General features: G+C 35.7%; 1 protein-coding gene across 1 annotated transcript; it reads left to right on the forward strand.

Annotated features, from left to right (window-relative positions):
* The first annotated feature begins 612 nt into the window (after positions 1 to 612).
* On the forward strand, positions 613 to 3,534 carry LOC139868732 (transcription factor bHLH62-like). Its single transcript, XM_071857067.1, has 8 exons — positions 613 to 1,545; positions 1,636 to 1,797; positions 1,909 to 1,974; positions 2,133 to 2,201; positions 2,302 to 2,373; positions 2,541 to 2,744; positions 2,882 to 2,960; positions 3,036 to 3,534. Exons 1-8 carry the CDS (start codon positions 874 to 876, stop codon positions 3,056 to 3,058), a joined length of 1,347 nt encoding a protein of 448 aa, XP_071713168.1. The 5' UTR covers positions 613 to 873; the 3' UTR covers positions 3,059 to 3,534.
* The last annotated feature ends 12,558 nt before the right edge of the window (positions 3,535 to 16,092 follow it).

Genomic DNA, 16,092 nt, shown 5'->3' on the forward strand with positions numbered 1-16,092 from the left:
TTTTTTTTGTTAAATAGGTCTTGTACATACCACATGAAGACATTTTAAGTATTTTAATTATTTTTCGCTTCTCCTTCATCAACTAAATTAGCAGGACAAGAAATCAACTAAGAATTTTCAAATTAGAATCAAAATCAAATCAAAGTCGACAAGTTTACTAAATTATACTGGTAATTAGTAAAAAAAATCCTAACACATTTACTAGACATGTGATTGCACTTTACCAGATTATTTACGATCGTTAGTGACTGGATCAACTGAATACTAGTGCAAACCTTGTTGACCAATCACGTCAATATATATATATATATATATATATATATATATAGTTATGCAATTTGTGACATACTTGAGGACCAATCGCGTAATATTTTTCAATTTATAATAATGCTTGTGTGATATATGTCATACAATGTAAGTATAATGGCAACTAATTTTATATCGTTATTTTTTTTGAGTATATAACACAACTTACCTCTAAGAAACCCTTATAGGGTCAAATGAACATTCCCTTTCTTTTTTAATGTTACTTTTCTTCATTGCTTCCTGTTCACTTTCCTTCTTTTTCCTATCTTTTTTCTTTATACTTTTATGTTATTAATATTAATATTAATGTTAATGTTATGTTATGTTATGCTCTTGCCCATCTTTAAACTCCCCTCTCTCTTACTTACAAACAAACTCTCTTTCACATATCTACACTACCCCCTTTATCTTTCACACACATGAGTGAATTTCAAGAACCACCAAAAAGACCAACAATTCCTCTACAAGTTTCAATTTCAATCTTTCTTATTTAATCCTCCAAAAACAGAACACCCATTTGGAAATTTGACAAGAAATTGCAACCCCATTTAGTATTTCACTTCAATTATGGAAAAGGATAAATTCTTCACCAATGAAGGGAATGGAATCCCTCAAGCTTGGAATTCCATTTTTGGAATGGGAATTCAAGGCTTTTTTAACCCAAATGGTGAGAATTCAATGGACCAAAGAGATCTATTTGAATCTGCTTTGAGTTCAATTGTTTCATCACCAGCCAATTCTATCCCAATTCCAGGAAATGGAAATGGGAATAATGGTGAAAGCATTGTTCTTAAAGAATTGATTGGTAGATTAGGAAGTATATGCAATTCTGGTGATAATAATAGTACTAACAATTCTTGTTGCACTACACCATTGAATTCACCTCCAAAACTTAATCTTTCAATAACAAATCACCACCAATTACCATTACCTAATCCATTTCCAACAGATCCTGGATTTGTTGAAAGAGCAGCTAGGTTCTCTACTTTTGGTGAGTTCCATCATGGAATGGGAATGGAATCAGAAAAGTTATCAAGTAGTCAATCTTTTAAAAATCTTGGATCTCAATTTATAAGACCCCCTGAAGAAAATAGTACTAAAAAGTTAGGCAGATTATCAACTGAATTGGAGGAATCATCTGTATCAGAAACTGAAACTGGAATGAAAGGACAAATGAATATTAATGGAAGAAAGAGAAAAGTGATTCCCAAAGGAACACAATCTAAAGATGAAAACAAGGTTAGTTTAGTCATTTCATAGATTCGTTTTGTTTCTTGTTCAGTGTTCACATTCTGTTTTTGAGATTTTAGATTTGTGTTTGTTTTGCAGGTTGTGGCAGAAGTAGAAAAAGTGGAATCAGATGTAAAAAGGAGCAAATCAAATGATGAAAAAAAGGAAAAAGAAAAAGTAACAGCAGAACCACCAAAGGACTATATTCATGTTAGAGCCAGAAGGGGTCAAGCAACTGATAGCCATAGTCTTGCTGAAAGAGTATGCAATAATATCCAAAATTAGATAGTTTGTTATGACATTTTTGATTAATGATGTAACCATAATTCACAAACCCACCTCACATTTATTTCTTTCTTTTGATAATTTTAGGTCAGAAGAGAGAAAATTAGTGAGAGGATGAAGTTTCTTCAAGATCTTGTTCCTGGTTGTAACAAGGTAAACATAGAGTTTCAAATTTTACCATTTTTATTTACATTTTTTGAGGCCAATATAAGCATTTGGAGTTTTGGACTTTAAAGTTGTAACTTTTAACATTTTTATTTACGGAGTTTCAATATTAACCATATTTATTTGCATTTTGTTGGATTAATTAGGTCACAGGAAAAGCTGTTATGCTTGATGAGATAATAAACTATGTACAATCATTGCAAAGACAAGTTGAGGTAAGTAAGATTATAATGTAGTTGTAAATTATTATACTGTGATCGAAAGATTAAGGTTTTGTTCATTTGTGAGGTAAATATTGAGTTCTTATTTTTGTAGTTTTTGTCGATGAAATTGGCGACTGTTAATCCTAGGATGGATGTGAGCATGGAAACACTTCTATCTAAAGATGTAAGCCTTTTTAATGTTAATATATCGAAACGTTGGCTAATTATGATCACCTGAAATGCACATCCAAATACTCTGTAGCTACCTTATTTATCTTATACTTAAGTTACCAAGAATGTATATAGTTTGAATTTGTGAGTAATATTGTGTACTTCCTACGCAATTTTCAGATGTTTCGGCCTAGAGTATCTATGCCAAATGGCTTGAACCCATTTGATGCCTCACAATTATCATTCCCTTGTGCACTGCAATCTCAAAATAATGGCATGGTTCATGATTTATCTGAAAATCAGTTTTCTACAAATCCTTTAATGGCGGCTATGCACCGTAACTCAATCACGAAGCCTTTATCTCACATTGATGGTTTTGGTGAGGTATATACAAATTTACCATTAGTACATTATTATATTTCAAGACTTTGTATGTATGTATGCAAAGGTGTTAATCATAAAGAAAGATGATCTACAAATGAATTTGGTGTTAATCATTCTTTGATCTACCAACTTTTTAGGCTTCAACAGTGTGGGAAAATGATCTACAAAGTGTTGTGAAGATGGCAATAGGCCAAGATCAGCCGCAAGGATTTCACAGTGAGTTGACTTTTTAATGTTTGACTTCTTGTGAGACATAAAGTCAAAGTATCTTATCTATGGTTTTTTTTATAGGTCAAATGAAAGTTGAGCTATGATAGTGGATCCCTTGACATAACAATAAATTGTTAAGGATATCTCAAACAAGGCACAATTGTAAGTCTGTATAGAGAGAAAATAGAAAGATACATTGATGGTTACTTCAAGATATTGATTGTATAATTTTAGACTAAAGTTCAAAACTTTGGTGGTGGTGGTGGCGGTGGCAGGCCTGGTAATGGAGGCGGTAGGCCGTGGTGGTGACGGTTGCGGCGGCGGAGGGCAGATAGAACATTGTATAATTGATTACAAGTATGATCTTGTAACATGGTATGAAGGTGATTGTAGACATTGATGATAGAAGCAAAAGGAGCATTTGCTTAAAACCATGCCTTTACCATTTTGATAAACTGAACCATTATTATTTTTTATTCATCATTAAATTTCATTTGAATGCTTTTACTTTATACTCCGTGTCTTTATATATTTGTAGTATAGTAACCATCAAATTAATGTTATCTGTTGAGTTGTCTCACTTCCTTTTCTCAACAAGTTGAATACCTAACCTTTTTATTCACCTTTTAAAACTAACAAAATAGCATCATTTCCATCACTCAATGAAACATTCACCCATTTTATAAAAGATTTAAATTAAGTAAACAGAAAGACACTTAATGATGAAGATAGACAATTGATAGCATATTACTTCGTAGTATATTTACTTACTCTGTCTAATCGGGTTATCTAGTTTGCGTTTTCGACCCTTTTTTAGCTTCTGGTTACCATTTCGACCCTACTTTAGCTAGCAAAATACGATTCATGTGAAGTTTGAAACTAAAGCCTTTTATGAGGATATCATAACCCCAATCAGTAAGCTAAAGATAACACTACAGTATGTTTAAGAAACCTGAAGGTTATATCAACTTTTGTTCTGAAAATGGTGCACATATTGTTAGGAACAAGTAGATGAGCCCTAACAAGACTTTTTTTGGTAATGAATTATACCCGGTGAATATATTAAAACGAAAAATATACACGAACGTCCAAAAAAGAAACTATGAGACATGCCTCATAGAAAACGAACCAGACAACAAGGGCTAAAAACCAACAAAAACAAAATGAGTTAAAGCTCTAACAAGAATTGATAACACAAGGTTACCAAACCCACTGACAATAAACGGATTAAACTTGATGAACATGAAGAAACTAGCAAAAACTTACAAACACAAGAATATAATGAGGTTATATGTAATGAAAGTTAAAAAAAAAAAAAAAAATTCCTACTTAAGGCCGGAGGTCCTCTCGGAAGCAATCTCTTTATTCGTCGAATAAAGAGAGGGATGACTTTCTCTACTCTTGAGAGTGTTTCACTCTAGGTGGAGAAATGACTTATCTTTATTCTCGGATAAGGGAAGGATTGTCTACATCTCACATCCCCATACACCACTCATGTGATATTGGGCTTTGTTGTTGTTGTTGTTGTTGTTGTTGTTGTTGTTGTTGTTGTTGTATATGTAATGAAAGTGGTTACTTTAATCCGCGGCCAACCAAATTGTATTATTTATTATAAATTTCGTAGGTCTACATTGCATGTTACATATGGGGGTATTATAAAGCATTTTCACGGCCGGGATTCTAGCAAAATCAGCAACTTCGTTCGTTGTGCAAATCTCGCGGGCGCGAGATATTTGTCCCAGTCGCGAGCTCCATTTCGTGAGCACCATGACCTAGGTCGCGGTCGCGGTCGCGAGCTCAACACTCAGCAGGAACTTTATGCGACTCTCATTTAACTAGGTTTGCACTCAAGAATCTCCCAACGAAGAGACGTTAGAAAACACCTAAATTTAACCTGGCTTTCATCCTATAGTGTAACACCTTACTTTCTTTTTTATACTCATAGCGGAAGACTAAATTAAACACATTACCATATATGTATTTACAGAAACACACATGTTACTTTGTATTACAAACCACAAGTTTCTTGTTGTTTATACAAAATACATCATAGTATGCAAAGTGTCAAACATCACCATCATCTCCTGCAGCACCCATTATAAGCATGCTATAATATACCTGCAGGACAAAACACTATGAGGGAATTAGCGCACCACTAAGTGAATAGAAATATCTAATATGATATCACTATAAGCTAAAGCACAACTTGCTGTCAAAACACTAGGCACTGGGTCACTAATCACTATACAAACAGAGGCCAGACATCACCATATGGTCTGGGTACACATATTCAACACATTTCCATCACGACAACATCAATGATGGAAGGGCTGCTTGTAACGACCCGAATTTTTCGACTTATAATTATATTTTATACTTTCACGAAACTGCGTATTTGTGCGTACTGTGTAAGTTTATATTCTGGGATCATTATTCATGTTAATTACTTTCGTTAATACCTTACAACGTGTTATTAAGTTCTTAATCACTTAACTTGACCCTCGTATGCTTTTATGACCGCTAGTGTCACTTGACGTTTAGAACGAGCTATGTACTTTGTACACGTTAAACTTTTGTCGTAATTGGAATATTATGACTACTTAAAACTAGTTGTTATTTTCTAATGACAATTACTTGGCTTATTGGTTGCTTAATTTCGCTTAGTAATTTAATAATGCACACTAGTTAGTCTTAATGGACTTTTTACCTTAATGGACTTAGGCTCACCCTACTCTAGTTAATGGATCATTGAATTAGCCCAACTTTAATGGATTTATGATCCATTAAGATGTAGGATAAAAACCTATTAAGATGAGCCAACATACTAGCATTTTTGTTAGCCATTACTACATATGTTGCATGAGATCCCAACAACAAGCACCACCTTTAGACCACCATCATACAAAAAGCAAAGTTTGTCTCCCCCTTGTCCCCCCTAGGCCTTCAGCCAAACCACCACCTCCACCACTATAAATATCAAGCCCCATTCTTCCATTTCACACTTGATATCATTCTCATTTTACACACACTTGCTCTCTAATTTTCTCTCTAGTCTTTCTCACACTAAAATTGTAAGTTCTTAAATTTTCTTCTTCTTCCTTCTTTCTTCTTAATCATGACATCATCATCATCATCATCATCATCATCATCATCATGAGATCAAGCCTTTTAGCTTTTTGATCTTGTTATATCTTGTAGATTCAAATTTTGATTTGAATCCTTCAAGAACATAAAAGATTCAAGCTTTCTAGCTTTGGTTCTTCATTACTTTGTTGGATCTAAGCTTTATAGCTTGAGATCACTTTATTTTTGCTAAAAGATCAAAACTTGTGTTTATGATCTTCATGAAACTTGAAGATCTAGCTTTTTGCTTTAAAGATCTTCAAGAACATAAAAGACTCAAGCTTTCTAGCTTTGGATCTTCATTACTTAGTTGGATCTAAGTTTTGTAGCTTAAGATCACTTTATTTTTGTTAAAAGATCAAAACTTGTGTTTATGATCTTCATGAAACTTGAAGATCTAGCTTTTTGCTTTAAAGATCTTCAAGGACATAAAAGATTCAAGCTTTCTAGCTTTGAAATCTCATAATTATTTGTTAAGGGATCCAAGCTTCCTAGCTTAGGGTTTCATTACTTTGTTTGATATGATTTATGTAACTTAAGGTCTTGCTTGTTTGATTTGAATCAAAGTTTGTAGCTTTAAATAGAATTTGTATTTGTGTTGAGACTAAGAACATGATGTAACCTTGGTTCATCATCCATCTAAAACTCTTAAGTAAGTTGTATTTCACCTTAGTCTTGACATGGTGTGTTGATGGTTGAAACTTTGTCAAAGTGATGCTAAAACATCAAAGAGTTGTACACTTGAGGCTTATACGCATCAAGGATGAGAACCGTGATAAGCATCAAGCACCAAGAAACCCACCGGAGCACTTGTTTTCTATTTTTCACGGTCTGATCAGACTCCTGAACTTCTGAAAATTTAATTTTCAGATAGCTCGGTTCGAGTAGATGACTTCTCGTTTAAGACTCGCCTAAATTCGATATACGGTTTAGGATTTATAGCCTTTCGAAAATACTACGCCTTTGTAACGACGTGCTGAAATTTCTGACCTACTCGCGCTTGAACCATCGCCACGGTCAAATGACATTGAGTTAGGATCTGAAAATTGGAAAGCTGTAATAGGACTCACATACAGAGTCTTGGCCACTGACCATGCGTCTTTTCAGTTTGTATAGAGTTCGTAGCAGCTGTCTGAAGTCAGCCCTTTGTTTCGATCTCTATTATTGTTGAAAACTTACTTTATCTTTTACGAATGATGATGACGAGGATGATACTTAAGACTTAACTTATTTACTTTTAAACTTTTGGGGACAATTTACTGACTTAGTAACCTTTGACTTAGGTTGAGGACCTTTCGGACCAACTTACTACTTGCATACTTTTCATATCGACTTTTACCGCACATTCGCTGTGAGTTATAGCTCCCTTTTTTACTTTAACTATTTTTGGGACTGAGAATACATGCGCTTTTTATGTTTTACATACTAGAAACGAGTACTTAAACTTTATATATGTGTGGGTCATATAACGGCACAAACATTCCCGTTAGCTCGGTAACGTTTAACTATTAGTTTTTGAACCGGTAGGCGCGAATCTTAAATATGGATCCATAGAGTTTGACATCCCCACTCGGGCTAGTCGCGCTAGCATTTAACAGGTGTTTAATACTTCGTAAACTTATGCACTCGCCAAGTGTACTTTTAGGGGGTGATATTTATATTACTTTGTTAAGTTAGTTACCGGGTGCCCACGGACAAGCATATACTTTTCATACTGTTTTGAATACGAAATCTCGTGGTCTACATTATATCGTTGTTTACAAAAACTATAGCGCACCAACATTCATGTTGACATTTTTAAGCATGTTATTTCTCAGGTGCTTAGGCGTTGTTGCATCCGCTGTTAGACTTGCTGTTATAGACTCGCTGTGTTATACTTTCGCTGCATTGTTTAGAGATGTCTCAATCATGGAACTTTTACTTTGCATTCACAACTTATGTTACATTTGAGCAATAGCTTTGTAATGACCTTTGTGTCACGTACTTATGTTAATGCTTTCTATTCGTAGAAGCACGTTATCTTTTGTAAAACATTTGACGTTGGTAAAGACGTTATCTTTTCACGAATGCAAAACTTGTTTTTAAACAGCATATAGTGTTGTAACCGTGTAATGATCCTGTTGTTGATGATCCGTACACGTTGATTTTGTACGGGGCGTCACACTGCTCATCGTCAAGACAACACCTTTACAGAAGATTCCGCGTCAAGACAACACATGACGGGAACCACTAGGTGCGCACATTCTCACAAATAGTAACTTATACTATATACCGACCATAAAGCACAGTCTAAGCATAACATATAACTAATCACTAAGAATGTAACACCGATCACTAATCACTACTAAACCTATCACTGTATAATTATATGCAAAACGATAGTACCACTCACCTGAAAGCACAAGAACTCTGTTGTCTTAGCTTATATCATTGAGCCTTCACATTTTAGTTTATCACCTGAGAACATCATAGACAAAGTTAGTATAATGTTCTATGCACAATTGGACACTCGGGCAGCATAACGACTTAGAAATAACACGAAATGGAACTACACCTCAACTGATACACATCCTTACAGATCCAACCTTATCCGTACGAATAAAACTCTATTCGTACTGGTATAACTCTATATGTACGGATGCAACATTTTCCGTATTCGTACGGTTACACTTGTATTCGTATGTATGCTACCCATCTGTACGATTGCAATCTTCATCGTACAGGTGCAGTTCATCTACAACAACATCAGTTTCACGAGGATTTCACTCCAATTCTCGCTCTTTGACACTTTTTGACACCAAAACTCACTAGGAAATGATACTCAAGTTATAGGTAAACGTTTGCTAACATCAATTTGACACAAACACACTTGAAACCAAGATTTGATCCCAAACCCACTTAAAACCCACTTTTCATCCAAAGCACCATTTTTACACACTGATTCATATCAAAATTGAGATATATATACCTTGAAGATGTTATAGGAATCACAAAGTATAAGTTGCAAGCTTGATTTTATCAAAAGAACAAGAATTAAACATTAGGGTTTTGATGTAGGAGTGTATTTGTGTCTAAGAGTGTAAAAGAGAGAAAAGGGAGTTAACAGTAGTAACATATACACTAAGGGGTTTCTTAAGAGTAAGGAAACCCCACTCCGTACAATACACAGATATTTTCCAGTTATATCTGGGACACAATGTACCTCATTACGCAGCCCTAATGATGTTCAAATCTCATAATGAGATATGTTCTGTGACCCTTGTCACAATACACACTTTTATCCATACATAAATAATTATTAACACATAATTATTAAAAAACTAATTATTAACATAGAGGGTAAAAGTTTCACTTACCACTAGGCCCAATTCGAGGTTGTTACAAATTTTTACTCCCTTAAGAAGATTCCGTCCTCGAAATCTGGTCCAGGTTAAACATATGAGGATATCTAGAGTTCATAAACTCCTCGGTTTCCCACATTAGGTTGGAACTCAAACTATGCTTCCATTACACAAGCACCATTGGCTTCTATTTCTTGCGTAACTTGGTTACTTTTCTATCCAGGATTATAACTGTTTCTTTCACTAATTTCTTACTAGAATCTAATTTCAGACTTTACAGAGGAAGAATACGACTTCCGTCATCCACTTTACACTTTACACTTAGTGTTAACTTTCCTCTTTTACCGAAACGAATCACACCTTTTTATGATGACACTTTTAGATACACATGTTCACCTTCGTCAAACGTCACCGGTGACGAGGATCTTCATTCATCTTTTGTCTATCTCTATTTGCCTTTAACTTTTCACGTCCGATAGCCACTTTTTATGCAGTCCGTTGTATAATCTCAGGACCCGTAGAGTGTTTCTCACCACCCACCAACCAGTAAGATGGAGTTCTATACTTTCTACCATACAACATCTCATAGGTAGACATGCCAATACTTGAATGATAGGAATTGTTGTAAGCAAATTCGACAAATGGCAGATGATAATCCCATGATCTACCATACTCTAACACACAAGCCTGTAGCATATCCTCTAAGGTCTGAATAGTTCGTTCACTTTGACCGTCAGTCTAAGGATGTCACGATGTACTGAGGTTGACATGAGTACCCAAATTTTCTTATAGAATCTTCCAAAAATCATACACTAATCTCGATTCTCTATCTGACACAATAGATAACGGTATCCCATGTCGCGACACTATCAGGTCTAAGTACAACTGAGCTAACTTATTTAATGAAGTCGTCTCAATGGTGGCTGAGAATGTGCACTCTTTGTCAAAGAGTGTATCACCCAGATCATGTCATTTCTCTTTTGAGTTCAGGGTAACTTCGCCACAAAATCCATTATTATATTATCCTATTTCCACTCCGGAATTTCTAGTTGACACAAGGACCCATAATAATTCTAATGTTCTGCTTTTAATTGAGCGCGAATATGACACTTTTCCACGTATTGCGCGATATTGGTTTTCATAGTTGGCCACCAATACAACACTTTCAGATCATGATACATCTTCGTACTACCCGGATTAACAGATAATTTTGATTTGTGCCCTGCATTTAGGATTAAATCCCTTAACCCTCCAAGCATAGGCACCCAGACACGTTCACGGTAAGTCTTTAATCCACTAGTATCATCGATCAGATCCTCTTTTCTTTTCACTATTAGCTCAGGTTTTAGATGTTCGCCCCTCAAGGCTTCAAGTTGAGTTATCTTTAAACAATTCACTAGATCTGATACAATCTCAATTCGCATAAATTTCATATTTTCAGTGGATCTTTATGACTCAAAGTATCAGCCACAACATTCGCTTTACCCAGATGATACCTAATTTCACAGTCGTAATCCTTAAAAAACGCTTGCCATCTTTTTTGACGCATATTCATCTCTTTCTGCGAAAAGATATACTGTAGGCTCTTATGGTCAGTACAAATAACACAATGCGTACCATACAGATAATGCATCCACAACTTTAACGCAAAAACCAGTGCATCCATTTCTAAATCATGTGTTGGATAGTTCTTTTCATTTGGTTTCAACTGTGGTGAAGAATACGCAATCACACGCTCTCTTTGAATCGGTACACAATCTAAACCGGATAAGGACGCATCAAAGTACACAATAAAGTAGTCGGATCCCTTAGGTAAAGCTAACACTGATGCTTGACACAACAACTATTTTAAAGTCTGAAACGCAGTTTCCTGTTCATCACTCCACTAAAAGGACACGTCTTTTTCAGGTGAGTTTCGTCAAAGGACCCATGATCTTTGAAAAATCTTAATAAGCCGTCAGTAATAACCGCGCCAATCCCAGAAAACTCTTAATTTTTATCGGATTCTTTGGTGAATTCCAATTCATCATGGCTTCAATTTTTGATAGATCTACTTTAATACCTTCAACACAAATAATATGACCCAACACTTGAACTTCACCCAACTAGAACTCACACTTTGAAAATTTCTCATAGAGTTTCTCACTTTTTAAAAGTTCTAACACTTTCCGCAAATGCTCTGCATGTTCAGATTCAGTTTTCGAATAAACCACTGTATCATCAATTAACAAAATCACAGATATATCCAAAAACGGCTTACACACATGATTCATAAGATCCATGAAAATTGTTGGAGCATTGGTCAACTCAAATGGCATCTTCAGAAACTCATAATGACCGTGCCTAGTTCGAAATGCGGCCTTAAGTATATCGGATTCAACTACACGAACCTGATATATCCCAAACGTAATTCAATTTTCGAGAAGAGCGAAGCTCATTGAAGCTGATCGAATAAATATCTACTTTCAAGGATAGACGATTTAGTCTATCCTCGGAAGAAGATATTTATTCTTGTTCAGCTCACGATACTCAATACACATTCGGAGCGTCCCGTATTTATTTTTCACAAATAACATTGGCACACCCTAAGGCGAAGAACTCATACGAATGAACCCGCGGTCCAACAATTCTTTAATCCGAGACATCATTCACGTATCTCGGAAGGAGCTAACCTATAAGCTGCCTTGGTAACTGGCGTAGCCCCTGGAACTAATTCAATCTTTTACTCCACTTCCCTAATCGGCGGCAACCCTGGAAGATCATCTGGAAACACTTTCTGGATATTCATAAACCACCTTTTTTTTCTTCTTTACATCAATCACATAAGCTAGGAAGGAATCATATCCCTTGTCCAAATATTTCTGAGATTTCGACATTGAGATTAAAGGACAAAAAAAACTCATCGCGATCACCATGAGCCACTACCCGTATCCCGCCGGTCAAACGAAAAGAAATAATCCTCTTATGGTCACTACTAGCCTTATGGTCACTAAGACAATTCACGCCTAACATTACGTCAAAGCTCGCTATAGCCATCACCAGGCAAGTTACAGGGAATAAACTACCCTGTATGTCGATGGTAGCTCCAGACACGCACGTGGTGACTGGAACTGTTTTACTATTAGCCACTTCAACACTTAAGGGTTCAGGAATCACATTCACATGCACATTCAACTTAGTACAGAAGGTAGTTAATATAAATGAGTGATTCTCTCCCGAATGAAATAATATAGGAGCTGGCATAGAATTTATCAAAAACATACGGTGATCACGTCGTCAGTAGCAGTAGCAGCGTCTACTGACATCTGGAAAGCTCTTGCTTCAGGCACTGGAGGATTCTTGTGCTTCTGCTGCCCACTAGTGGAAGCAGATGATCCTGCAGCCCACACATCACGTACACCTGACCCGGACCCCGTCCTGGAAGATGCTTTTCTTGCAGACAGACACTCTACAAATCTATGACCTTCTTTCTTACAGTTCCAACATACATTATTCTTAAAAGAACAACTTTGAGGCTCATGCCCTACAACACCACACTTCAAACACCGCTTTGTCAAAGCTGAACACTGTCTACTAAGTGTAGATCTACAAGATCCGCACCATACTGTTTGACCACTAGTCACTAATCCACCCTGACTAGACTGCCCTTTCGAATGAAACCTGCTTGATTTCGTTTATCGTTGGGTAAACTGATTCGCAACTGGTTACACTTGCTTCACACTTTCAGCTCCCACAGTTCGAGCAGCTTTAATATCACCTTCAGTAATCTTGGCTAACATGTGAGTTTGTGAAAAAGATGTAGTAAGCCTTGCAATCGTTCTATATTCTTGTCTCAGAATTACCACAAGCCTTTGCACTTGAGACGGTTCATTGGGTACCCGTTGTTTCACAAACCTCAACTTGTCCATAAACTGTTCAAACACTTGATCCACGGTCATGTCCTCTGTCATCTTCATCTCCATAAATTCTTGCTTCAGTCAGTTGATATCATATGCAGTACAATCATGAACCTTAGAAGCGAATTGTTCCCAAGTGACCTGATTAATTTGCTCTTCTGACAAAGGAGCAGTGATTATATCCCACCATATCATAGCTTGGTTCTTTAAAAGTTGACTGGCATAAGTCACCCGTAATTCTAGCTAACACTGACAGGCTTTCAGTGCCCGTTCCACTCCCTTAACCAAATTACCGTAACAATCAGATCATGGTAACCCGAATACTCAGGTGGCTTGCAGTCCAAAAACTGCTTAAATGTGTACTTTTTCTTTTTCATCACTACTTTCTGAAACTCGGGAGTTTGAAATGGATTCATTACTGGATTCTGATACTGATATTGATATTGGGGAGTATACTGATATGGTTGAGGAAACTGGTATTGCACTTGAGGTGGAATAGTAAATCCTGGAGGTACTGGTGGATCATTAGCTCCCGGAACCACTGTCGTACTCACAAACTAAGCCTCCAAATACTTCACGTTTTCTCGAGATTCTTGTAATTGGCTATAGAGCATTAACATATACTCAGACTGTTCAGGACCTTCACTATGCTCTTCTGATGGTGCTCTAGTGCTCTATATATTCCGGGTCTGGGAATCTTGGTGTAACACCTTACTTTCTTTTTTTTCCTCACTTCGAAAGAGTAATCTAAACAAATTTTATATATTAAATACACCATATATGTAATTACAGAAACACAAGTGCTATTTTTTTATTACCGATTACAATTTTCTTGTTGTTTATATAAATACATCAGAGTATGCAAAGTGTCAAACATCAACATCATCCCCTGCAGCACCCATTATATGCATTGTATAATATACATGCAGGACAAAACACTATAGGGAAATTAGCTCACCGCTAAGTGAATGGAAATAGTTAATAAGATATCTCTAAAAGCTAGAGCACTGCTTGCTGTCATGAGTCACTAGGAACTGGGTCACTAATCACTTATCACAAACAGAGGCCATGCATCACCATCTAGTCTGGGTACACATATTCAACACACTTTCATCATGACAACACCAATAATGGAAGGGTTGCTCATCGTCAAGAAAACACCATGACGGAACTTTCCGCGTCATGACAACACCATGACGGGAAACACTAGGTGTGCACATTATCACAAATAGTCACTTATACTATATATCAACTATAAGGCATAGTCTATGCATAACATATAACTAATCACTATACTTATCACTGTATAATCATATCCGGAAAGATAGTCCCACTCACCTGAAAGCACAACAACTAAGTTGTATTAAATGACTAAGCCTTCACCTTTCCGTTTATCACCTGAGAACATCATATACAAAGTTATTATAATGTTCTATGCTCAACTGGATACTCAGGCAGCATAACAACTTAGAAATAACACAAAATGGAACTACGCCTCAATTGATACACATCCGTACGGATCCAGCCTTATCCGTACGAATGCATGCCTATCGGTATGAGTATAACTTTATCCGTATGGATGCAAAATTATCTATATCCGTACGGTTAAACTTTTATCCGTACGTATGTCACCCATTCATACGATTCCAATTTGCATCCGTACAGGTGCAGTTAATCTGCAGCAGTAACAGTTTCACGAGCGTTTCACTCCAATTCTTGATTTTTGACACTTTTTGACACCAAACCTTACTAGGAAATCATATTTAAGTTATAGGTAAACGTTTGCTAACATCAATTTGACACAAACAACACTTGAAACCAAGATTTGATCCCAAAACCACTTTTCACCCAAAAAACCATTTTTACACACTGATTCATATCAAAATCGCGTTATATATATATATATATATATATATATATATATATATATATATATATATATATATATATATATATATATATATATATATATATATATATATATATATTGAAAATGTTATAGAAATCACAAAGTATAACTTGCAACCTTTATTTAATGAAAAGAACAAGAATTGGAGATTAGGGTTATGAAGTAGGAGTGTATTTGTGTCTAAGAGTGTAAAAGAGAGAAAAGGGAGTTAATAATAGTAACATACACAATTATGTGTTTCTTAAGAGTAGGGAAACCCACCTCCTTACAATACATGTAACAACCCTACTACTTCCGTTAAGCTTCTATAACTGACCGTTAAGTTATTTAACGAAACTTACTTGAATTTTGTGATACGGCTTTGAAAACTGCAACAGAGGTCCTGTGAGACTGCGAAACGATCGATTTTTAATAAAATAATTATTTTTAATAATTATGTACTTTAAGAAAAACTTATTTAATATATTATATATTTCATAAATTAAACTTGGTGGGATGCATTTTAACGATTGGTTAACGTTCCGGGAAGTCAGTATAGTTAACGGCAACTAGAAACGAACCACACTTAGCGAACTAGCAAGCCATAACATAATGTAATTCACTTTTGATAATTATTTTATATAATTATTATATTTTAGAAATACTTTTAATTTATTAGAATTTTAATAGATTAAAAACGCGAGAAATCAACGTTTATCGATTCGGTTTGCGTTTTCGGCTAATGACACTTAGTGGATACACTTAGGGAATTTTTCTAGCAATATTTTTGATCCCAATGGCACTTCTTTTCAGTCCTTGGTCGAATTTTTCAAGGGGAGGCCTTTCTTGATTTATTTTGGGCTAATAGATCACTAGCGGTCTTTTGTTTA

The sequence above is a fragment of the Rutidosis leptorrhynchoides genome, chromosome 1 (genome assembly GCF_046630445.1).
Source record: "Rutidosis leptorrhynchoides isolate AG116_Rl617_1_P2 chromosome 1, CSIRO_AGI_Rlap_v1, whole genome shotgun sequence".
In the NCBI taxonomy this organism is placed as follows: Eukaryota; Viridiplantae; Streptophyta; class Magnoliopsida; order Asterales; family Asteraceae; genus Rutidosis; species Rutidosis leptorrhynchoides.

Coding starts and splice junctions, on each gene's coding strand:
- LOC139868732 (XM_071857067.1), top strand. CDS start 874: ATGGAAAAGGATAAATTCTTCACCAATGAAGGGAATGGAATCCCTCAA. Junction 2,202..2,301: donor CATTGCAAAGACAAGTTGAG/GTAAGTAAGATT, acceptor TTATTTTTGTAG/TTTTTGTCGATGAAATTGGC. Junction 2,374..2,540: donor AAACACTTCTATCTAAAGAT/GTAAGCCTTTTT, acceptor CGCAATTTTCAG/ATGTTTCGGCCTAGAGTATC.